The following is a 25191-nucleotide window of genomic DNA, read 5'->3' on the forward strand; positions in this document are numbered from 1 at the left end:
CATGAGATGACTAAGAAAAGATAGATGTTCCTTCACGCTTCTTCTTTTGACATTTCAAAATTTATGGGTAATTAGTCTGATTTGATTTGATTTACGGGTTAACTTCCAACCAATCAAACTAAATCATAAATTATGAGGTCGTATAGACCGAATATATTGAATTACAATCTACAGATTGATCAGTTTCTAAACCATAAATTTATAATGATAATGAATCCTAACCGTTGATTTTCGTCAATCAACGGTTATTATTTATTGGCATTAATGATTAATTAATAAGTGTAATTCTCAATAAATGATAACCGTTGATTGACGGAAATCAACAGTTAGGATTTGGTGTCAAATTTTAAAGTTTGATACCGGTGTCAAAGGATCCTGCCCATATATATATATATATATATATAGAGAGAGAGAGAGAGAAAAGATATTGTAATAACCAAGTTGTGTTATTACCATGTTACTACCAATCAATCTCACCGTTAAATCAGTTATGTTGATCCAACGGTTATACTTATTTCCATCTTTGTATGGTTATGATTCCCCATATTTAAAGTGAAAGCATTAAATATGGAAAATCATAACCATACAAATGTGAAAATAAATATAAAGTATTAAATTTAGAAAATCATGACCATCCAAAGATAGAAATAAATATAACCGTTAGATTAACATAACCGATCTAACGGTAAGATTGATTGGTAGTAACATAGTAGTAGGGGTGGCAATTTGAGTTGACCCGCCCCGCCCCGCCACCAACCCACCAAAAACGGGGCGGGGCGGGTTGACCCGCCAAAAAATATGGGTTGGAAAAATGAACCTACCCTGTTTTATGGTGGGTTGGCGGGTCAACCCACCAACCCACCAATTAAAAAAAATTAATTAAAATTCAAAAATAAATTATATTTTATGAATTTTTCTAATATTATTTTATTTTATTTCACACTTTTCTATATTTTTTTAGTCTCAATCTTAAATGTATACTAATATTTGTCAAACATTCTTTAGGAACTTATATCTAGATAACATTTCTCATAAATAAATTTGTTATTCTTTATTTTTTTTAGGAAGTACTAAGATTAAAAAAAAATTAGATATCACAAAAATTTAAGGACTAATGAAATACTACCTAATTGTAAAAAATAAAAATAAAAAATTTTATAACCTGACGGGTCAACCCGCCCCGCGGCGGGTTGAACCCGTTTTGACCCATTTCTAGGCGGGGCGGGTTGAGGTGGGTTGGTGGGTTGAGGTGGGTTGGTGGGTTGAAAACCTCAACCCAACCCGCCCCATTTTGGCGGGTTGGCGGGTTGACCCACTGGGCTCAACCCATATTGCCACTCTTACATAGTAGTAACATAACTTGGTTGTTACAATATCCTTCCGGTATATATTACATTTATATGTAAGGTGATTCAGTTAATAACGTTGGTTTAGTCCTGTATATACACTATAAAGCAAATCATGAAAAATCCAAACAATTAAATTACATGACACTTCACCTAAAAAATAACATGATAAATACCAAATTAGGCTGCTTCTTTTTTATTTTTTTGAACATCAGGTTAGAATTATCAGGTTAATAAGACCACAAACAAGATTAATTTAGTTTAATTTAATCAAGTTATACATGTCAATACAATAAAGGAAAAAACAAATTAACCTGTAGGTTTATATATAATTTGAGAACTTTTAATTACGTGTTATATTTAAAAAAATTTGTAATTAAATTCTTATAACTCTTAAAAATTTTAATCTGTGTCCTAGTACTCCAATGGTTCCCTTACAATAACCAGTTCTTATATGCACTAACTGCATAAACCGGTTGCAAAAATGATAAAAACCTAATTACACTGGCCCTTTCATTTGATTTTCAAATTGCAACTCATGGATAAAGGAAAACTGTGTTCTTTTTCCATCCTCAGTTCCCTTCCTGAAGATGTTGCCATCAAAATTGCTTCGCTTCTTCAGGTTCGAATTCGGAAACCCCCGAAATTGTGATTCCGATTATCAATTCATTCTTTAACTTGTTTTCCGTTTTCCATTTGGTGCAAAAGGTGCGGGATTTGTGTGCCTTGGGTTGTTGTTCCAGGTTCTGGAGGGAACTCTGCTTCTCAGATTGCATTTGGGAGTTTCTAGTCAGAAACAGATGGCCTTTACTCGCTTCCTTCGATTTCCCTGTTTCATCATCTTCTTCTTTCACTAACTCTCCCAATTTCAAGGTATCCACAGATTTTCCTGTTTCAGAGGATGACCCATTTCGTTTTTCAACCTTATTTAACCAAAGTTTGATACTTTTCTTCTAATGGCTTTTGAATTAGGACTCTTGGTAATCATCCGATCCCCAAAGTTTTTTTTTTTTCCTTTTTATATTCTACTGTTTTTTAAGCTTAGAAGGAAAGTTCTTGGTCCCTTGTTTTTAAATTATCGTTGTGGTTCTGCTATTTTAGAGGCATGAGTAGTGGTTACTGTTATGCAGTTATTGTTTGCTTGGAAATTGAGTTGCAGAAATGGAGGAAATTGTACTTCGAGAGGCACGTCAAGTTGGGAATTACAGCAAGGTCTGTTGATAAGTTCTTGGAAGCTTGGACACGTTATGAATCACTTGAGGTTGGGGACTATCTGAAAGCTGTTGAAATCTTGAATAGTACGAGGTTTGGTTTTGAAGACGTACAGAGGTTCCTGTTCAACCCTGAAATGAATGTGCTGCTTAACTTGGTTGGGGTGCACTATTGCCTGACAAGCCTTGGGGTTCGGGTATTCCCATCTTTTTCCATCCTGTTTTGATTTATTTTATTTGCAGTTTAACTACCGGAACTCCAGTTTTAGATACCACATGTTTTTGGTTCCTTTCATCATCATAGTTTAACTTGGTGTCGCTTGATGAAAAATTGGGATAATCACGGTGCATAAGTTCAATCAAACTCTATCTTTGGCATGCTGTCAATGATATACATGCTACACTTGGCTTTACTTTTACTTGCTGCAGGGCTGCCAGCTAGAAAACATGATTACCATTTGAACTATGGTTTGACATTTTCCAACTCTGAATCCAAACTGATGTTTAATTGCATGTAAATGATTTTGTTCAAGTTTATCTCAGCTAACCATTTGTGCAGAATTTGTTATGTTTTCTTTTGACTACGTTTAATTAAGAAAGTCCCTTATTTCGTTCCATGCCTCTTCTTTTTCATAGATATTGGTAATTTCCTGTCAATCAAATAAAATATGTAATGGTCAGTTTATGTTGGGTAATATTATTGTGCTAAGATTAAAAACAATGATTAGTAAAAAAGTCCTTGTGACTCGTGTTCAAAATTACTCGTTATTGTTATACAAAAAAAATAAAAATTACTCGTTATTTTTTTTAGGGTTCAGAGTAATATGCCATCCGACAGCACCTAATTAACCTTTTGTCATTTGTCGCTTTGTTCCCAAGTTTGCATCTCTAAAGCTTCAGAAATAAGTTGTGTCTTTTCATCTTTTACCTGCTTTCCTTTTCCTTGGAATTTCATTCCTATCTTTATTCCTTTGATAGAAATATGAGAAATAGAGAGGATAAAGTTGAGGCATGATCTGGTAATATATATTTTGCCACTTCTTTTTTCCTCTACCCAAGAAGGTTTTTACATGGAAATTGCTATATAAGATAGTGTAGTGCATCCAATATTTAATTTTATTTTTGTCTGCTTATAATTATGCGGACTTCGTTTTGGGCCCTTAACTAGAAAACCAAGAGGATCAAGTTATGTAGATGCGTGTGAACATGGTTGGTCTTAATTGGTTTTCTGATTCTCATTGTCTGTTAAACATCTAGCATTTCAGCCTTGATGATGGAAAGGATACGAAAATTATAGTGTTGGGCTAACCTTTAGAATGACAAGACCAGAGTGATATGTATTTGATATCCAAGTGTCTTCATTGGTAGGGAGATAATCTTGTAGAAGCTCTTCGGACTTGTGAGATCTCAGATAGGCATGTATGCGTCAAGTGGTGGAAAGTTGGTAGATGGTACTATGGCTTCCGTATGAGGGATGAGTCACATTCTCGATGGGTTTCTTTGGCACATTTGGCAACAGAAGATGATGAGCATATTTTGGGAGTGCTTCGCCGAGGTACTATTCATGAGGTTTTACGTGTTCAGATCTCTGCTATTGGTCATACGTCAATACCTTGGTCCTGCCAGATTACCCAGAGAATGGTATAGTTATAGGGATATATACACTATACTATTAGTATCTACCATCTATCAGTTGTGTTTTTATTTTTGTTTTTAAAATTCCGCGGTAATAATACATGTATAATATATGTCATCAAAGACAAGACAATAATAAGTTACGATGCTTATTATCTTCTTCGCATGGCACAGTTGAACTCCATATCTCATTGTATATAACCGAGTGTTCACTAACTTGGTTTATAGCATCACCTCATAAAATGAAAAGAAGGCATGAAGGTATTGGTGATGTTACTTTTTAGGCAGATTTGGTTGTAATTACACTCATACTGCAATTAGACCTTTCTTGTGAGTGATTCTCAGGCTCATAGTGACCAGAAAACCAGCACCTTTAAGTGCTGTAAAATCATCTGTATCTACTGTTAACATTTTCTCTTCGTCCTTGATTATTCACTGGCTGAATGTAGCCTTTCAATTGTTGTGGAAAATTCATTGGCTGTGTAGGGAAAATGCTCATTTGGTGGTTAAAAAATATTTAACCCTCAGGAATTGCGGCATTGGCTTCCACTCCCAATAACTTGAATGCATCAATAACATGACATTCTAGCTTCATGCGCTACCTTAATCTAGTCAGTCTGCTATGCCCTGTACATTACTCACTTTCAGATTACACTTCCTATATGAGAATAATCTCAACTAAGAGAAAAATTAGTGCATGACGCTGGAGCGCCACTTAGAAAATGCTCACTTCATTTGTTTTTTTAACATTTCAACCTTAAATAATGGTGGGGTCCATCACTTTATTTCTTGAATTCATTAATAATAAACTGAAATTAAAAATAAAAATAAATTATATGAGTGAACATAATTTTACTGTCACTCAAGAGCATGCACTGATAATTACACAATTGCAGTACTAATCATTAATCATACAAACGTTTTCTCGGTTAAATATAATTTTGGTGGGAGCAGAATAATTACAAATCATTTATGGCACGAGTAGAAAGATAAAATACAACCAAGGTTCTTGGTGGAAAACTATCATTTACAAATATCAACACGTACTGGAGCCACAATATTCAGAAACACAGAAGTCATTCACACACTAATAATTTCTTAACACACTGCTAAACTTAGTAAACAATGTAACAATGAAATAGAGTGCATGTATCTGCGAAATGATCAATGTTTTTTTTCCATCTACTTGGGGATGCGACTATGAATGCTGTGAGCTGAGAGCCAGATGAGCAAGACAACCACAACGCTGCCAAACAAAGCCACAGCTATGGAGCCACCAACATGCCTGCAGAACTTGTCGTAGACATGGCAAATTTTAGGCCAACCCACATGGTTGTTTCCCTTTAAACCCAAATATGCCACACCCCCAGCTGTGCCTGTTGCTGAGGCTATTATCCCCAATATCAGCTGCGTAGAGTCATAATAAATTATTTATGTGTTATATATAGAAAGCAAGTGAGTTGAGAAGTGAAGATGAAAAGAAAGGTTAATTGATTAATTACCGCATCCCAGAAGATAAAATGGAGGAGGAACTTCGTTTTGAGGTCTGGCTTTTGAATGACAGAGAGTGATGCAAGAATTGTAATGATACTATAAAGCCCCGAAACGGATAATGCAGCAACAAAATATCTGCATATGCATATATCATATTATATGTCAAATTGCAAATCGACAATAACAAGTAATATTGAGAAGACTTGTTTTTTTTTTTAAAAAAGTTGTTGTCTGTAAGAATAAGCCCTTACAATAAATTATAAGTGTACGTAAATGGAAGATTTTTTATCTATAAATCTAAAAATATATAAAAAAAAAATTGAAGAGTGTGACGCCAGAAAAATACAACAGAAAAAAATAAAAAAATACATGCAAGAAAATAATTAACTCGACCTAAGCAAAGCGATCATGCACGACTTTGCTTCCTTATAGCATTCAAAAGGATTTTTGTAGTTTACAACATATCAAGTTTTTTATGCTACAGAGAAGCAGGTACAAAAGATAACATAAAGTAAATAATTATAGCTTACGAAGCACGAAAGCGGTTTGAAAATTTAATGCATGTTCATAAGTAGAAAACATCAATTTTCCCCATATGAAGCTCTTTATAATGGTATATTAAATACTTGAAAGAAAAATCCTACAAATAGGAAACAAATCAAACATAGCGTTGGCTTCTTCCTTTGAGACAAAATCTGATTATTGCTGAAACATTGGAAAGTAATATCTGTCTTTTTGCCTTTTTATTTGTATAGCAATTTAACTAGCTGGAACAAGAAGCGCAAAATTTGATACTCCTACATCCTTGGTTACGTCTCATAAATTAAAATAAATGAAGGGAAAAAAAAATCAACCATATAAGGAAAGGTGGATAAGCTTAATATTCAAATCCATTTTTCATGAAAAGATATTTCATATATTACAAACAACTACAATTGACAGGCGCATGCATATAGCAAACACTTATAATAAACGTAGTGAATCTGCTAAAAATTTGAATAACTTTCAACTTACACAAAGGCTGGTGAGTATCTGAACTTGGCTGGCCTTGGCACAGGCCTACCTTGGAAAAGCACTGGTTCTGTTTGATCACTGGTGACCATAACCACTACAGATACCAGTGATGCTGCAAACAACAGAAACCTGAGTATCACATCAAATTGAAAGTAATCAACACCAACCGGAGCTGGATCTGATGATGATCTGTATTCAGGGTCCCCAGGCTTGTCTGTAGAAGCCATGTGTTGCTCTGTGAGTTAGCTTATTAGCTAGGTTTAAATGGAAGGTACTAGTAGTACACACTTAGTGGCTATCTTGAAACAGAGTGGTGGTGGAGATAAGGATAGTTGAACAATGATGTGCTAATATATATATAGATGGATTTGGACTTCAGGGTGAACCAAAGGAATGAGAAAGGTGTAAAAACAAATGAGATGGAGTTCCCTGCACGTATTAGCTGGTTTGAAGAGTTGCTTGATAGTTGGTGTGAATGTGATGAGACACACAGCTAATAGTCTATATTCTATGTTAGAATATTTGATATGTTTTTTCTCAAGGTTCAAACAAAATGATATTTTGGGTTGCCAGCTCAATAACTTGGCTCTTGTAATCTTGGATTATGGGGCCAGAGGACTGATACATAAGTGTTACATTACATCCATCACTAGGATGTGGTCCTGTCCCTTTAGAAACGTTCCTTGCATGTAACGCTTTCTAGCTCAGTTGGTAAGTTCAGGTTACAGAATAAGATTGATTTTCCTACGTGGCAGTGATGTAGAACCTATATAAAACAATCATATTTTGATTTCTCCCTTATCATGATTGAATGAATTTTGAAAATCAAGGTTTTGGTTGGTATAATAGAGGATAAGAGAAATAGAGAAGAGGAGCTAATATCTGTAATATGACTCTGAACACAATATATTACTTTTTGCACGTTTGATTTTTATACTCTTTCCATTTTCACGTGCGCTTATATTAATTAACGACATCTTAAAGGTATTGAATTTGTAATTTCTCCTTTGTTTCATTTAATGATTTTTTGCGTTTTGTATGACTTATATACGAAAAATGAAAGAGAGTATTTAATCACTTGAGCTTAGCTAGTAAGAATGTTTTGAGTAAAGGCTATCAGACTCTAGTAACAATAACCATTTCAATTAGAAAGAAACTAGTATACTACCGGGCGATGCCCGCGGGGAAAAGATCAAAATTTTTGTCGTCCGATTAATATTAAGTGAGTTTTAAAAAAAGACTTTTGAAGTATAATTAATTTTAAAAAAAAATTACAAGTGTATCCTTCTGCTCCAATTAGAGATACAAATGTGATTTTGCATTCTTTTGCCAGAAAACAAAAGGATGGGATTTTGGTCAGTTTTTTAATTACTTCTGGATAATTTTCAAACTTAAGATAGAGAGGATCCAAAGAGGGAATCAGATAATTACATTAATTTCCAAGGTTCAATCAAATTTTAAAGTTTTATATTGAAAATAACTAAGACCAAGGAACAATATATAGCTTTATTGACTGCTTGAGTTGTGTACATCTTCTCTGCAGCACCTTCCACTTCAGTTTGAAGATAAACTAAGGGAAATGATGTTACAATACATTAACATATATACACATTCATTATAGAGCAGTATTGTGTTATAGCCTTATAGGCATTGCAAAATTCAAGTAGCCAATTTGGTCAACTTAATTACTATATCTAGCAGTCATATATATCCGATAAATTGCGTGTGGCTGCTCCACATTCTATAAGTTTCTCTTTTCCTTTGATTTTTTTTTTTTTTTGGGTGGGTCATAGAAGAAGGGGTAGCGGAAGCAAATGTGGGATACTGTATTCTTTGGCGAAATTTTATAAGTATCTTTTAATTATTCTAATATTTATCTTTAATGAAATCCCACTTATTTAAATGATGTGAACCCCCCCTCCAAGAAAGAATCCAATAATACGTTCAATCAATCATACTTAACTTTCCATGAAACATCAAAACCTAACCAAAGCTAAGGATGCTGCGTAATTTGTGATTTAACAGACAATCAATCTTTCTATTGTTCTTTTATTTATATAGAAAGAAAGAAAGAAAAAAAAGGGAAAATAGATTATTGGTCTAAACAAAGTGCAAGAGAATAAAAGAATCTCCTTTTTCTTCTTTCAAATTTTCTTTTTTGTCATTATAAATTTAAATATGCTTTCAGTCTATTTTTTATATATTAAAATTTAGATTAAAGAAAGATACGCCCACTTAAAAAGTTAGGGAAGACAATCACTTACCAATAAGAAAAACTAATAATTGAACCTAAATCACAATTAATATGGACAAAAGAAAAATTTGACCAAATGTGCCTATCATCATTGGCTCAGTCTAATTTTTGCTAGTCTTTGAGTTGGCTAACTTTAGGATTATGATTAATAAAACCTTCCATTCTTCGGTGCACCATTTGCTGACAATTAAAATATATATATATATATATATATATGTAAAGAACCAATTCAACCTAAAAGCTTAAGCTGGTGGATGAGAGTTTTTTTAATGGTTTTATATATCTCAACACACCCCCTTATACGGAAGTCTATTGGGCTTGAAGGGTAAACAATGCACAGGCCCACCTACCTGTGCGAACAAAGAAATTTCACAAGAGAAAGTGGGGGCGGCGAGGTTTGAACCGGGACACGAGGCTCTGATACCATGTAAAGAACCAATTCAACCCAAAAACTTAAGCCGATGAGTGAGAACTTTTTTAATAATTTTATATATCTCAACAATATATATATAATTGAACCATCAACAAGAAACCAGAAGGCTAAATCCATATATATATATATATATATGACTATTTGCTTTCCAACGGAACCTTCATGAATTCAACTATAGGTCGCTCAAATCAAGAACATTGATGAATGGCGTATCTACTAACGTCACAGTGGGATAAGTTCTATCTTTAATACATATTTATGTGATACGTATATTAGTCGTAATCAGTTGAACGGCAAAGCAATTGAATTGAACAAGTGTGTTTGGTCATTCAGCCAAATGACCAAGTCTCGTACCTATCTTTTTTTTTTTGATAGCCGTCTCATACCTATCTTAAATAAACATTAGATGGACACAAATTAATCTGCTAATTTACCCGTGTGTTGTGTGCAGATAGGCAACAAAGCTGACCAGAAACTTTTATTAACATTTCATTTTGTTGAAAATTCGGGTTGAATTGCTCCGGAAGAAAATGAACAGGGTTTATTTAATTTGCAACTGGATTCACAATCGCTTTCAGTATCAAATATGTATCTTCTATTTGTCTGTTAGGTTTCCTTTTTTGTAGGTTTACATGTTTATAGTCAAAGGCGAAGTTAAACCATACATGAAACAATTTATTCCCCACCCTCACATAGAGGTCACATGGGGAATTAAAATTAGTTGTGCGCCTTAATCTTCATCGATGAAAACACAGAATTAATGATATAACTATTGGACGTAGAACACAATTACGTGCGTACAATTTGAATAATAGGTGGAAAAATATTTGAGAAAATAAGTATGATATTTGACAAGATATACATTTAAGAGAATTGAATGAGTTTATTAAGATAGTATAGGGGTTTTTTTTTAATAGAAGTACAAACTCTTGAATATGAGAAAATGAATTCAAACCACCATACATCACATCCTAATTTCACTAGTTGAGACGAAAACCCAATGGCTTTAATTATTAAAAAAGTATGTTAATCAATTTTAGGAGATTTGTTGTAGTGAGCCGGGTACATGTGAGTCCGTTCCAAAATAACAAAAAATAAAAAGTGAGAAGAAATTTTTAAAAAAGTGAAGGATTGAGAGGGAAGAAAAAATTTCCAAAAATAAAAAAAGGACAACAAAAAAAAAAGTGATCCCGAATCACTTTAAAAATTTCCCAATTTTAGATACTATAAGTAGGTCGAAAAAATTGTGTTTAGTTGGCGACAGATAAGCATTGCATAAAATGGAAGATATATGGGTGTCATGTCCATCTGCATAAGGAAACTCTGGAACATGAGGTGGCACAGCAAGATCCGCTAATTACCTGTTTGTCTTCTTTTTTGGTTGACCGTCGAATTATGCAATAGGCTGAATTGGGGTTCCCATTTGACATTTGAACTACTTCTATTTCCCTTCTTTCTATAATTCTAGGCCTCTAGGTCTAGCCTCCTGTTCCCAAGTATTTATTCTAATAATTTTTTATGGTATGCTTTGCTGTGACAATTTTTTTAATCTTAGAACAAATTTTAATAATGAATAAACTAAGAGGTACCAATATAAACTGGGAAAACGATACAATCCAAGTGGCATATATATATATATATATATATATATATATATATATATATATATATATATATATTTTGAAGAATGAGGGGAGTGGGTCTCGTTTTTTCTGCCCGCATTGTGGGCTTTAAAGACAGTTTTAGTTTGGGCATTATGGATCCCGTGTTGTAAGCCCAAGAAATTGTTAGTCTCACTCTTGGGCTTTAAAGTCAACATTTTTTTCAATGTTTTTTTTTTTTTTTTTTTTTGTGAATTACGTGACCTTAATTACTTCGCGAGTAGGCTTCTTTTGATATCTCCACAAGTTTTGACTCTTCAAATCGGTTATGGGATTAATTCAGTCAAAGACATAAATATTTAAGCCCCTTCCAAAAGTGATATATAGAATCTAACTATTTTCTTTCCACTACTCACCTCTCACCATAGTTCTTTTTCTTTGTCTTTAATAGCTAGTTGTGGCTAATCATTTGTAGATCTCATAAGGTGCACCCATTGAAGAATCGGGACCTTCCACTTCTCGTTTAATTGGACAACAAGACCTTCTGATTGGGGTACTGGGGTTCTTGGTCGTTAGGTACTTTTTCATTTCATGTCTCTTTCAATCCAAATTTGTTGTTTTTGCAGCTCTGATACGTGTAACACATATGTATAGAAGATATTTTCCAGTAGTCTATGTTGATTTTGAGGGAAATATAGCATTATAGCATGGAATTTGAAATATTTTGGGAATTTCATACGTATATGAGTATACTTAGGGGGCGTTTGGTTCAGGAAATTTTTTTGTAATATAGTAGAGAAATAAGATAGATAGAGAAATGATTGCAAAGATAGATAAAGTGAGATAGGTAGAAAAATGTAAAAAAAAGTTGTTTGGTGGGGAAAAACTTTACTGGGAAAATTAGGTAACTTTATGAAATCAACAGTGCATTAAAAGCCAGATAACCGGTTTTTCGAAAAATCCCACCTTCAAATTGGGTTTCTAAACAATGCAGATATCTATGTTTCTCATAAATCCAGACAAATTGGATAGATGGATTTTTGGTGAAAAACGTTGAAACAAACATGGTATTTCTAAAAAAGCCATACTTGAGAAAGATAGATATCCGCTGAAAAGCTCCCAACCAAACATCACCTTAGTGCCAAGGGCTGACCAAGGGGGGCTAGGGTTGGCGCCACCCCAAAATTTGAAAAAACAAATTAACATAGGTATAATGCAAGAAATCTCCATTTTTACTCTCCATTAATGTGAAGTAGTTTTCTCCCACGCAGAATTTGTAGAGTTTCTTTATATTCTCATGTCCTATATCTATTGAAACTCCTCCAACTCTAAATGGATTTTTTTTCCCTCAACGAAAGTTAACGAAATGAACAAAACAAAAAAAACAATAAGAAAGAGTGCAGTTCAAATTCTTTTAGCTAAGTGGCGCTTGTTTGTTGGCGCAGACCTGGTGGTAACATTTAGCATATGGAATTAGTATTAAATTATGGGGAAAGATCTGTCTACAATTTTTTTTACAAATTACCCTAAGAGCTTGTTTGGATCCTCTTATTTTTAAATTAGAAGCTACTCATAAGTTAAATCTAAAAAAAAGAGCTTAAAAAAAGTTAAAAACTGTTTGGTAATTACAAAAAAGATTTAGTATAAAAGTTACTTAAAAGCACATATTTCAAGAAAATCATCTTTCTATCTATCTTTATAACTCTTCATTTAAAAAAATAGTTAAAAGTTGTTTGGTGATTGAGAGTGATTCATCTAGTGTGGTCACTGTGCTCACCAGAAGTGGTGCAGCAGTCCGTGAAAATCAGTTAATTTCTCGTATACGGACTTGGTTGGATAGAAGCTGGTCTGTTTTTGTTCAGCACACTTTAAGGAAAGTAAATACTTGTGCAGATTGGTTAGCAAACTTTACTATTGATCATGGTAATCAGGATGACCGATTAGTGTGGGGGGGAGCCTCCTCCTGGACTAATCCTGCTTCTTAATGCTGATATGGCGAGTGTGGGAAGACCTCGTGTCTTAGGTTGTAATTCGTAGTTTTTTCTGATTTTTGTGTGTGTTGTTTTGGGGGCTTAGTCCGCCTTTTTCTTACAAAAAAAAAAATACATAATTCAAGAAAAACAGATGAGAGCGTAAAAAAATCTCCTCCCACAAACTTTTAGCTTTCGGCATTTTTCTTCGTTATAAAAAAAAGAGCTTTTCATTATAAGAACTTTTTCTAAAATCTGTTTGGCCTAGCTTATGCTTACAAGTAACTTCTAGCTTAAAAAGAGAGAGTATTCAAATAGGCACAAATATTTAATTATTCGTATTTTGGTCTTCTATATATTATGTTTAAAGAGATAAATAAATGTTTAATTTTTAGTCCCCTACAGAAAAAATTTCTGGGTCCGTCAGTGCTTAGTGCTCCACAGGTTTGTTAGCTTTGCTTCTACGTAACACATGTTTGCTTTAAAACAATAATATTCAGACTGCCAAGTTATGGACAAACCATCAAATCAAAACAGAGAACATTTATCACCATAAGAAGTTTATCAAAATGTGTATTAGTCATTCTGTCTTTGAAGTGAACTGAGCCGTACACAAGGTTATCCCATTTAATTTTATGTGCTCCACCTTCCCATGGAGCGTTTTTCAATGCAATGGATGCACCTAAGTCTTCCATTAATTTTTTGACATTTGAATTATTTTATTCTTTTAACTTCTTGTTCGTATAATATACTTCCTCTCTCTCCTATTTTAATTGGTGGGTCACGACTAATAAATGGTGCGACCGTAGCACAATAAAAATTTCCCTTCCCATGAGAGAAGGTATGTTTGGGGTTGCAGCTGGTCATTATATATATATATATATATATATATATATAGGTTTATCATTTCTCAAGTTACTTGAGATAATCTTATATCCGACTACTAAATCATAACCATACAAAGATTGATCAATGGTGATAAAAGAAGAGAAAGAAAAAGGAAATCATAACAATTCAAAGGTGAATCAATTAATATGGAAATAAATAAATAAGACGACGTAGTTTTGGGATAGCCGGAGATAAATTTATCTCAAGCTGCTTGAGAAATGTTTTTCCCTATATATATATATATATATATATATATATATATATATATATAAGTAAAATCATTTCTGCAGCCGCTTTACGTATAGCAACGACAGGTTTATGGTTATGATTTCTCACATTTAATGGTTTCATCCATTGTATGGTTATGATTCCCCGCATTAAATGCTTTCAAGTATATATATGGCAAGTATTAATTTGTTGTACGTATAGCAGCTGCACAAATCTAAACCCCATATATATAAATATGAGGTAGGATCCTTTGACACCAGTGTCAAATTTCAAATTTGACACCTAATCTGATAGCCGTTAGATTAAAAAAGATCAATGGTGTCACATGTTTGCAAATCAGAATCGTTGATCTTTTTTGATCTAACGGCTCTCAGATGAGGTGTCAAAGGATCATATATATATATATATATATATATATATATATATATATATATATATATATAAGGGATAGAATCCTTTGACATCAGTGTCAAATTTGAAGTTTGACACCTCATCTGAGAGTTGTTATATAAAAAAAAATCAATAGTGTCATATGCTTACAAATCAGAGTCGTTGATCTTTTTTTATCTAATGGCTCTAAGACAAAATGTCAAATTTCAAATTTGACACTGGTGTCAAATGATCCTATATATATAGATGGATTTAGAAACTAATATCTTATCAGGAGGATTATATATTACAATATCAATAATCTTTAAAAGAGATTACATATCACAGTACCAATAAGATTAAATACATCGACAACAGGACTCATGTCCTTATGGGATATAAATCTAGGGCTTTACTTCTCTCATGTTATAGGAGATAAGTTATCTTATGTTCTGAGATAAATTAAGTGGGGTTCACCAATTTTTTTTTTATAAAAAAAGTGAGACGCATTTTTTTTATGTGAGTGTAACATGAGAGATGAATCTTATGTAACATAAGAGTATAATTTCCCATAAATCTAATTCTTAACCATTTGTGTCACTCTCGTAGCCAGCTGAACATGCTTTTTAGTTTTTAGGGTGTGTTTGGTTGAAGGTTTTTGAGGAGTTTGATAGACAAATGTGAAGTGGGGAAATTGGGTGCCCATGTTTGGTTGAGAGAGGTTCCAAATTTATCTACTTAAATGAGTATGCTAGCAAACCACTTTGCCTATCATTTTGGGAAGAGATTGCCGGCCAAAAAAACCCTTTTCATATGTGGTATTTGCGGTTAGCTGTGTATTTGGGTTAGTGGGTGTAATAAGCAAAAGACCAACTTACCCTCTGTTACGAGCGTACTTCAATGTTTTAATATTTTAATACTGTAATATTGCCATCTACTTTTGATTCTTATAAAAGACAAATAATTTATTATTATTTTAGCAAACATCATCTTTTGTTTCTGTCCATGCATTACTATCTTTAATTCATCTTCTTCTTTTTTTTCCTTTTTTTATAAAAAAAAAAAAACAAACACGATTTGAATACCTTAGCTATTCGTTTTAATTCACAGCCGTTTTTATAATTGATTCATTTTTGAAAAACAAGGTTATTTTTGTAATAACACATTTTTTCCACATCTATATTTTACCAAAAGTCAAACATAGACTTTACAAAAGTTACCTAATTTCCCCGGTAAAATTTTTCTCATCCAAACAACTATTTTTACATTTTCCTACCAAACTCACTTTCCAACCATTTCCCTACTAATCACATTTTCCTATGATTCATAAAAATTTCTCCTCAACCAAACGCCCCCTTGTAGTGTGCCTCTCTCTTGCTGCTTCTTAACTTCACCGATATGGAACTTCAATTTTTACTGCATCAGATCTCCTATGCACATTCTTGGGATCACTCACTATGTCTATACCCTGTTTTGTTCGGACTCGTCACCTATCACTTACTCATACTGAACTATATTATTTAGTATATAAAATAAAATTAACAAAGAAACACAGAACTATCAATTGAAGAAAGGGAAAAAGTATCTAATGTTACTTTAGATAATTTTATCTAATGTTCACCGAAACGACGTCGTTTTAAGGTTTAAAAATTAAAAAATTAAAATGATAAAGACTATTATAACTCGGAAATATATTAAAATTACAAATACACCATGATTTTCACCCCAAAACGACGTTGTTTCGACGAACATTAGATAAAGTTGTCTAAAGTAACTTTAGAAAAAACGAACCCTTAAAGAAATTGTCAAGAGAGATAAGAGTTTAAAGACCAACACTTCACTCCATCACGAGATTTTTTTTTAGAAATATTTCAATAGGTTCATTGCTTCACAACTAATCCGATTCGGGATCCTCCCAAAGGTGGTATTGAAGAGATTCGAACACATGCTCTCACCCCTACCTACTTAGCTCCTATGCGCCAACTGAACTACCACCATTTGGTACTCCATCACATGAGATGACTAAAGAAAAGATTGATGTTCCTTCACGCTTCTTCTTTTGAGAATTCAAAATTCATGGGTGTTATATTAGTTTGATTTGATTTGATTTACGGGTTAACTTCCAACAATCAAGTTAAATCACAAATTATGAGGGCGTATAGACCGAATACATTGAATTATAATATGTTTATAATGATAATAAAATTGAATAAAAGTAAATATAGACAACTAATCAATGGCGGACTCATTTGGGTGCCCATTGTCTGCACTTACAGACATAAAAAAATTGGGGGAAATTTTTTTTCACATAGGATGTGATTCAGGCCAAGTAAAAAAAATAAAAATATGAAGATTGAAAGGAAAAAGGTAAAGACTGGAGGAGAATCACACAAAATTTTTCACGATCTTTTGTGAAACAAAAGTGGTCAACTTTGGATCAAATAGATATGTGGGTTTTGATCTATTAATTCCTACAATTATACTATATTTTACAAATGTCTTTTTGTGGTGTTATTTATTTTTTAATTATCTTTATCGATTATTTCCTTAAAACTTTGATTGATTTACCAAAGCTTTACTTTTGAAGTGAAAGCAAAAATTGGTTCATGATCTTTTAAAAAATATAATAAATCGGGAGGGGGACGCCCCCGAACCCCCACTCTAAATGAGCAGACATAAAATGTTTTTCTGGGTCCACCACTACAACTAATAGATGATTTAATTTCAAACTATTACTACTAAATGTAGCAATAGACAAAATAATATAAAGCGGGTATAATACTACTACAGTATTCAAGTATCACATATATATATATATATATATATATATATATATATATATATATATATATATATATAAATGCAGGATCATTTAATATTGATGTTAAACTAAAAAAGTTGATACCAAATCTTAATTGTTAATATTTATGAATTGTAACAATTATAATATATTGGGTCACACTTATTAATTAATTATTACTTCTCAATGAAATTATCAGATTGACAAAAATCAATGGAATTCAATTTATATATGTGAATTTTTTTTTTCAAAATCCAATTATATTTATGTATGATATACCTTAAGATAAATGACACGAATTAATGAAGTTTTACATGTTGAAAAATGATAAAATTGTGTTTTGAAGAAAAATATATAAGAAAAGTCTTAAAATTCAAGATTTTATTTGATTATATAATAAGTTAACAAAAATTTTGTTCCGTGCGTAGCTGAGAAGGAATGGGTAGGTGCGCCATATCATAAAGTCCTCAAAAGTGTTTTATATCAACCGCAGCTATCTTATATAGCACCGATATTGATACGGGACACGTGATATGATACGACACGATATTTTGATATATTAATTCTAAAAAATGTTAGATTTCGGTATATTAGGACACATTTTGATATTAAATAAAATATTTTTAATTTATATAGTGTATATTATATTTAATATTTAATAATTTAACAAAAAAATGAAACTAAACTTATAATTTTCATCAATTTTGCAAAGAAATAAGATATCCCAAATATTTATATTAAATTCAATAAAACAGTAATAGTAATCCAACGAATCTAATAATTGGAACTAAAAACTCAACGCAACGCAACCTTTGAATCTTTTTTTGAATTTCTATAATGTGTGTTGGAGTGTCGAAGAGTGTCAAAAAGTATCGGACACGATACATCAGAATTTTTAAAATATGGGTGTTTCATAGCAGCTCACTGTCATGAATGATTGTGATTTGTCTAATAAATGAAACAATTAGAAGTGTCGAAGAGTGTCAAAAAATATCGGATACGATACATCAAAATTTTTAAAATATGGGGGTTTGATAGCAGCTCACTGTCATGAATGATTGTGATTTGTCTAATAAATGAAACAATTACAATCTTGTGTGGATTGACGAATCAACCTTCTCAGTATTATCACCGGAATGCTATTAGTACTATTTTATACGAGCGCAACCAAAATTGTGGAGCTCAATGGTGCTGCCATGCAAGCTTGAAGCAGAAATATGCTTTTGTTGCGTGGCTTCCTTCGCTTCCATACAATGGCATTAATTGCCTTCCAACTAGCAAGTGGAGGTGATTAAAATAGCACATATAAGATAAACAAAAATGACAGATCATTGAGAAAAAGAAAAAAAATGCAATAAATAACGAAAAACAATAATTGACATGCATCAAAGATACGGTTAGAAGTAGGACCCTCTCAGCCTCTCATAAAACCAAGGGAGCAGGGTGACAGAGAGATAAAGAGAGACGGATTTGTATCTTCACGTGTAAAAGTGATTATATTATTTTATCACAACTATTCATTTAAATTTTTTTTTTTCTATAATTGATGAGTAAAAATGAGTAATTATAATCAAATAATATGACCATTTTTTCACATAAAATAATACAAATCCGAGAAAGACACGTCTCAACGGCTTACACAACATTTAAACCAAGTAGTTGACACCTATATATTGTTTCGTAAAGTTTAGGTAAATCAATTTATTAGATTGGAGACGTTGTATACATTCCATAAATAGAAAATTTCTTCTTCGTTGCTGTGAGGAGTAAATTCATCATGTATTCAAATTTATCCCGTTACATCTAATTAAGATTTGAGCAATGATGTTTGTATTTTTAAATAACATAGAATTGTATTATTTCAAATGAGAGAAAGATATAAAATTATGGGGGAGAAAGTGAGTAATTTTTTTAATTTAAATTTTAAATAAAAATATTAATTTTAACTAAAATATTCATCCTTTAAAATGAAAAATATTTGAAAATAATAATAATAAACATAAAAAATTTACTTGATCAAATCATGTAAAATTTTAACGTGAAAATAAGTCTCACTTTTTCGTAAATATACTTCCATAAATAGTCATACCTAATATTGGCAAAGTTACAATTTCCCCACTTCCTTATAATTAATGCAAAATTTCCCAGTTTTCAAATTTTATCAATATTTAAGACATGTCCTGGCCCTCTAGGGAACAAACCATTTCAGCATCAGAAACAAAAAAGCATTTGTGCTCCGCGGGTTACAATGGACCATCAGTACTGTAATGCGAGCATGGAAGGGATTGAGAGCAAAGGAAGAGAAGTGGTGATCATGGCAAAACCTGCTCCTGCGGGTGCTTGTGAATTGCTTATGAGGGTTTTGGCGTTGGCACTGACTCTTGGGGCTGCTATAACTATTGGGGCGGATAAACAGACCAAGGTTGTTTCAATCCAGTTACTAGATACTTTGCCACCTTTGAATGTTCCTGTTACTGCTAAATGGCATTACCTCTCTGCCTTGGTGTAAGTTCTCTACTTCTCTTCCCTTAACACTTTACTCTTCCTGTTTATGTGCTGTGTTTAATTTCTTTTTTATAGATCTTATATGTGGAATTGAAATTAAAACACTATTTTTTTTTTTTGGTATTGATAATTTGATATATCATTAATTGTTAGCTTTCTGCTTGCTTTGTGGTTATTCAGATTTTTTTTCTTTTGTTTCTTGAGGAGAAAATATCTTTTAAAAAAAAAAAACCTAGGTCCCTTTTTTTTATCAAGAAGAACTGAAAAAAGTATAATTTATTAAACCAAAACTCTTTAATTAATGAATTCGCTTTTTCCGCAGATAAATTATCTGCAGTAAGTCCAATACGACATCGTTTTGGACGAAAATCATGGTCTTTTTATATTTTTAATTTATTTCAGGATTATTATAGTCTTTATAATTATAATTTTTTAATCTTTCAATTTCAAAACGACGTCGTTTTGAGAATAAATGCAGATAACTTATCTGCAATAATTACAGAAATATTTTTCTTGTTAATTAATTTCCTTAAAAGTATTCTCAGTTTGAAAGACTTATATTTAATTTATATATCACATAATTTAATATTAAAATAATTTTCATTAATCTTTCTAATATTGACATTTAATACACTTGATATCTCAACAAATTAGACACCTATCTCTTTTCATTAAAAAAGTCTAAAATGCTGGGCCCAACAATAAATAGTTAAATACTTACACAGCCATGAATTTATTAGCTGACATATATATCCAATAATATTATTTCGAATTAAACTGCAATCTGTTCTAAACTCCCAACTACCCTTAAACATAAATAGCTTTACACTTGCCATTTTCAAAGCTTTCATTTATGGCTAGCTATACTCACCGTCGCCGATTTGATTTACTTTGACCCTAACATATACATGTCATATAATTAACATATATGAATAGAAGTTTATTTCTTTTAAAAAATAAATTATGATATCTCTATTTTTTTTCTAGAAAATCATCAAATTTCTAGATGGAACAAGCATTCAAAGTTGAAATTTTATTTATTTTACAACGATGACCAACATATATATATCTTCAACAATTTTCATGTACTAGCTACTTTGTGGTGGCAAATGCAATAGCATGTGCATACGCAGCCTTCTCTGTACTCCTTGCCCTCACAAATAGAGGTAAAACCAAAGCTTTGTGGACATTGATCACCGTCCTTGATGCAATCATGGTGGCATTGCTCTTTTCTGGGAATGGAGCCGCCACCGCAGTAGGTGTCATTGGCTTCCGTGGAAACTCACATGTGCAATGGAACAAGGTGTGCAATGTCTTCGGGAAATTTTGTGATCAACTAGCTGCTTCCCTTATTCTGTCACTGCTTGGATCAGTAGTATTCCTCTTGCTCGTGGTGGTTCCTATGTTGAGGCTTCATCGGTGAACTTAGTTAATTAATAAACCTAATGTTTATTATATCCACAAGTTTATTAAGAAATCTAGTACCGCAATATGTGTGAGCATGTTTATTGTCATGTGACCTCAACTCATAGGTTCCAGTTTATTATATATATGTATGAAAAACTTATAATGTAGAAAAATTTGTATGTGTTCGATCTTCCTCAGTATTGTTTTTGAAGGAATTTTAAATTCTTAATCCTGAAACTCGCTCTGAATCAAACTAGTCGCAAACTGATGAACCGATTGAAATATCTAAAAAAATAAAATAAATGTTTTTGCTTTGTGAGTTTGATAGATTTAGACAAAATAAAATGTAACATAGACGCAAGATACAAGAGGGTACCTAGTTATCTAATCGGTATATTTTTGTTTTATTACGTGGTTTTTTTTTGCATTTCAAAATGGGTTTAATACCAAGTGTTTTGTCTCGTGATTAATATAAAACATTGTTTAAAATATCGAATTGATGAGTCTAATAAAAAAAAAAAAGTTGGATGTTTTGGGCTTTGTTACTGTGGCTCTGGGTCTAAAATGAGCTGCCCAGGTCGCCCAAATTAGATTGATGGATAGTACCACATAATGGGCTTCACAAACCAAAACTGGATCTATACGAACTCACGCCCCGAAAATATTAATAAAAAACGATAAAAAAAAAAAAAAAAACTTTAGGCTGTTTATGAGTGAGAGAAATTTCAAGGATTATGAATGTCACAATAAACAAAAAAAAGATTGGGAGAAAAGAAAGTTAATTCATTTTGGTTTAGATATATCATTTGTAAAAATCAAATCTAAAACATTTGAATCAAATCAAATCGATACCATAAGTTGAATTATTCCTTATTGACAATTTTATTATTATTATAAATATACAAAGATAATCTTTAATAGTATAACTATTTCAAGAAAAATATCCAATTTTGTCTTTACCTTCCTCATTACCTAAACAATTTTAAAATTATAGATCATGGTAAGTGTGTGAAAATTTTCAATATTTTAAAAATTGAATCAGAGATTCAAATGACGAAATTTTTAGATCATAATTTTATTAATTCAACTGATTAAATTTATAATTTAATCATGATTTAACTAAATAATGTTTAGACTAAAGACGTAATTGGTTCATGATCATCAGTTATATCATTTACTTTAGTCTGACTTTTAAAATATTATAATTTTTTTCTTACTTTTTTTTTTTTTAGATTTCTCTTTCAGTTCAACGTTTATTACTTGACTAGTTAAGTCGATTCAGACCACAAGGGTAATAAAACTTTTCAAACCAATTTTTTTTTCTAACCTCCATTCTTCATAATTAAAACGATTGATTAGTCTAACTTCCATTCTTCATAATTAAAACGATTGATTAGTCAATAAGAATTGACACCTTTCTACCCATATTAGTTGTACCTCGCAAGGGGTGGGTTTTCCTATAATTTACATTTTTAAGTTAAAAAAATAGTTGAAAAACTTTAAAATGGAACTCAAACCAGTTTTAACACAAACCTTTCTTTAGAAGGAAATTTTTAACATCTTTCTGGACCATGGTGGTCCTTCCATTAAAGAAGTGACATATGATTTTTTTTTTTCTTCCTCCTCTCTCTTCCGTCCCAACCAATATTTTGTGGGCCGGGAGCGCCAAAATAAAACTCCTCCTTAGAGCTACAAAATTATCTACAAGATAAAAAAATATAAAAAAAAGTAATAATAATAAACATATAAAGGGCAAAGTAGCATGTGCATGTGCTGTAAATGATGGAAGCACCTTACATATAGGTAATGATAAAATTCTCATCTGATACAATATCACACCCAAGAAGTAAGTAATTAAAAGTTTATGATCTTCAATTTTAGGCATGAAAAAGGCTTTGTTTACATTCATCAAACATGATTGAAATCAATTTTTTTAAAAAAAAAAAAACAAGAAGAAGGAAAAAGAAGGACCCAAATGGTTACGAAATTATGAGTGTTGTCTTGTTGATAATTACGGTAGAAAAGGGTAACACTAACACCAATAAGTAACCAAGCCTTAATATATGATATATGAGCATCGCTTTGTACCCAACTTGCTTGCATGAAATTGTGATCACAACAGCGGTGGTCACTCATATGCTATAATTTGTTTCCTTGACTTGCAAGTTCCCAATTCCGAAACAAACTTCTCTTTTCACTTTTATTGTTCATCACTTTGTGGGGTCCAACCACTAACTAGTACTTTGTGCGTCAACAAGTCTGTTATTTTAGTCCTACAACTACGGTTATTCTGCATGGATGTATGAAGGCGTCACAATCACATCCCTTTGGGAATCCATTCAATTACCCCCACTACCAATTTCCATACAAAATGGTCACATTTTCCTTATATCCAATATACATTATACTAGAGTCTTAGCATAGCATGGTGTTAATAATACTCTCTCCTTAGTTTTAATTGAATTGGAAAAAAAATATATATATATTCCTTAAAAGTTAGTATAGACTATAGACAATGATGGAAAGTGGGAAGGAATAACCAGCAAAGGAAAAATAAGGCAAAAATGGCAATTGGCAATGTTCAAGCGAGTAATGCAAAAGGAAAAAAAAATAATAAAAAAAAAAAAATTGACAACGACCAAGATAATAGAAAAGGATGAAAATGAAGAGAATCAAAGTGCATATAATTAGTTTGAACGTAAAAGAGCACAATCCTAGGCATGCCCATTACAGGAAGCATATCTTTTTTTTGAAGCACAGTGTTATTATTCTGCTAACAGTTTCAGTGCCAACTTTTCTCTTTAGCTTTCGCTTGAGGAATACAAAACAGTTTTGGTATATAACAGTGTGAGATATAAGAGAGGCACATGGGTGGCGCAAGAAGAGAGGCAGAGGAAGAGGAAGAAGAGATCAACCAACTACTATTGACTATGATGGAAGGTTACAGTGACTCTGCCATGCCACCACTCTCTCAAATCCCACCTTCTTCTTCTTCTGTTGACCCTTCAACCATTGCTCAATTGGGTAACAGCAACGCCTCCAAAAAGCGTGGTCGACAATTGGGTGCTACCACCAATGATGATAGCCTTAAGGTGGAACGTGACCGAAGGTTGAAGATGACTCAGATGTTCACTCAGCTTCGGACCACTGTCCCCGGTGTCTTTCCTCAGGTTGATCAATGTCTCTTCCACCATTTTTATGAATTCTGCACATTCTGTTTTGAATTCATACTTCTTCACCTCTTTTTTTGGTTCTATTCCAATATGTTTTGTGAGTTTTGTTTATATGGGTTTTCTGGGTTTTGAATGTTAATGTTAATATTGTGATTAACCCATTTTTTTATATTATTAAAATTGTCAACTTTTGCCAATCACAAATTCACAATGCCTTGTTTCTCATTTAGAGTCTGCATTAAATGCTATTGGCTTCAATTCGAAATTGCCATTTTTTTTTTAATTTTTTTTTTTTTTTTTTTTTGTGTGAGTTAGGCTACGAGGGAAGTGATTATAAACGAAACGATTCGCTACATTAAGGACCTTGAGAAGAAGAAGCAAAGGTTGGAGGAGCTCAAGGAGTCAATGAAACCAGAAGAAGGGAGGTTGATGCTTCCATGTGCTAATAGGAATTGTTCCATCACGGTTACTGTCTCTAACAATGTTGCCTTCTTTGGGATTCAATCGGTGGCTCAACCCGGTTTGGTCACAGTGATTTTCAAGGTGTTTTGCAAGCACCAAGCTGAGATTTTGGCTGCAAATGTCTCAGTTAATCACGGGAAATTGATATTAGCAATCACAACTCTAGTGCAAAATGGTGATGGAAACAGTACCATTGAAAAAATTAAGAGAGAAATTTTGAGTATGTAGGTTGAAATCTTGCTTTTCCTTTTCTTATAGTATTTTACATGGAGAATATTAAATGGTGTTTTATTTTAGTACCATGCGATCACAATCACCCAATGTATAGACAAGAGATCACGGGAGAAGAAATAGCCAGTAGCATTGAACATATTAGTAAACATGTCTGATATTGATGATTA

The 25191-nt window shown here is 32.4% G+C and overlaps 3 protein-coding genes across 3 annotated transcripts; 2 read left to right on the forward strand and 1 right to left on the reverse strand.

Annotated features, from left to right (window-relative positions):
* The first annotated feature begins 1807 nt into the window (after positions 1-1807).
* On the forward strand, positions 1808-4551 carry LOC133310976 (uncharacterized). The gene is made up of 4 exons (XM_061511976.1): positions 1808-1968; positions 2055-2219; positions 2506-2754; positions 3926-4551. Exons 1-4 carry the CDS (start codon positions 1885-1887, stop codon positions 4202-4204), a joined length of 777 nt encoding a protein of 258 aa, XP_061367960.1. The 5' UTR covers positions 1808-1884; the 3' UTR covers positions 4205-4551.
* A 546-nt stretch (positions 4552-5097) lies between these two features.
* LOC133310984 (CASP-like protein 1D2) lies at positions 5098-7186 on the reverse strand. The gene is made up of 3 exons (XM_061511985.1): positions 6701-7186; positions 5695-5821; positions 5098-5599 (listed from the first exon to the last, which is right to left on the reverse strand). Exons 1-3 carry the CDS (start codon positions 6925-6927, stop codon positions 5375-5377), a joined length of 579 nt encoding a protein of 192 aa, XP_061367969.1. The 5' UTR covers positions 6928-7186; the 3' UTR covers positions 5098-5374.
* A 12225-nt stretch (positions 7187-19411) lies between these two features.
* Positions 19412-21345, forward strand: LOC133310985 (CASP-like protein 1E2). Its single transcript, XM_061511986.1, has 2 exons — positions 19412-19748; positions 20841-21345. The coding sequence occupies exons 1-2, from the start codon at positions 19492-19494 to the stop codon at positions 21169-21171; spliced, it is 588 nt and encodes a 195-aa protein (XP_061367970.1). The 5' UTR covers positions 19412-19491; the 3' UTR covers positions 21172-21345.
* Positions 21346-25191: the final 3846 nt, after the last annotated feature.

This window comes from Gastrolobium bilobum, unplaced genomic scaffold (genome assembly GCF_033153095.1).
Source record: "Gastrolobium bilobum isolate Gb01-03AN ecotype WA unplaced genomic scaffold, APGP_CSIRO_Gbil_v1 utg7006, whole genome shotgun sequence".
NCBI lineage: Eukaryota > Viridiplantae > Streptophyta > Magnoliopsida > Fabales > Fabaceae > Gastrolobium > Gastrolobium bilobum.

Bases quoted from the DNA above. Each gene is read 5' to 3' on its own strand.
- LOC133310976 (XM_061511976.1), top strand. From the start codon at position 1,885: ATGGATAAAGGAAAACTGTGTTCTTTTTCCATCCTCAGTTCCCTTCCT. The intron at 1,969-2,054 runs GTTCGAATTCGG...TTGGTGCAAAAG, and splicing joins AAATTGCTTCGCTTCTTCAG to GTGCGGGATTTGTGTGCCTT. The intron at 2,755-3,925 runs GTATTCCCATCT...CTTCATTGGTAG, and splicing joins TGACAAGCCTTGGGGTTCGG to GGAGATAATCTTGTAGAAGC.
- LOC133310984 (XM_061511985.1), bottom strand. From the start codon at position 6,927: ATGGCTTCTACAGACAAGCCTGGGGACCCTGAATACAGATCATCATCA. The intron at 5,822-6,700 runs GTAAGTTGAAAG...ATGCATATGCAG, and splicing joins AGATACTCACCAGCCTTTGT to ATATTTTGTTGCTGCATTAT. The intron at 5,600-5,694 runs GTAATTAATCAA...GACTCTACGCAG, and splicing joins ATTTTATCTTCTGGGATGCG to CTGATATTGGGGATAATAGC.
- LOC133310985 (XM_061511986.1), top strand. From the start codon at position 19,492: ATGGACCATCAGTACTGTAATGCGAGCATGGAAGGGATTGAGAGCAAA. The intron at 19,749-20,840 runs GTAAGTTCTCTA...TTCATGTACTAG, and splicing joins CATTACCTCTCTGCCTTGGT to CTACTTTGTGGTGGCAAATG.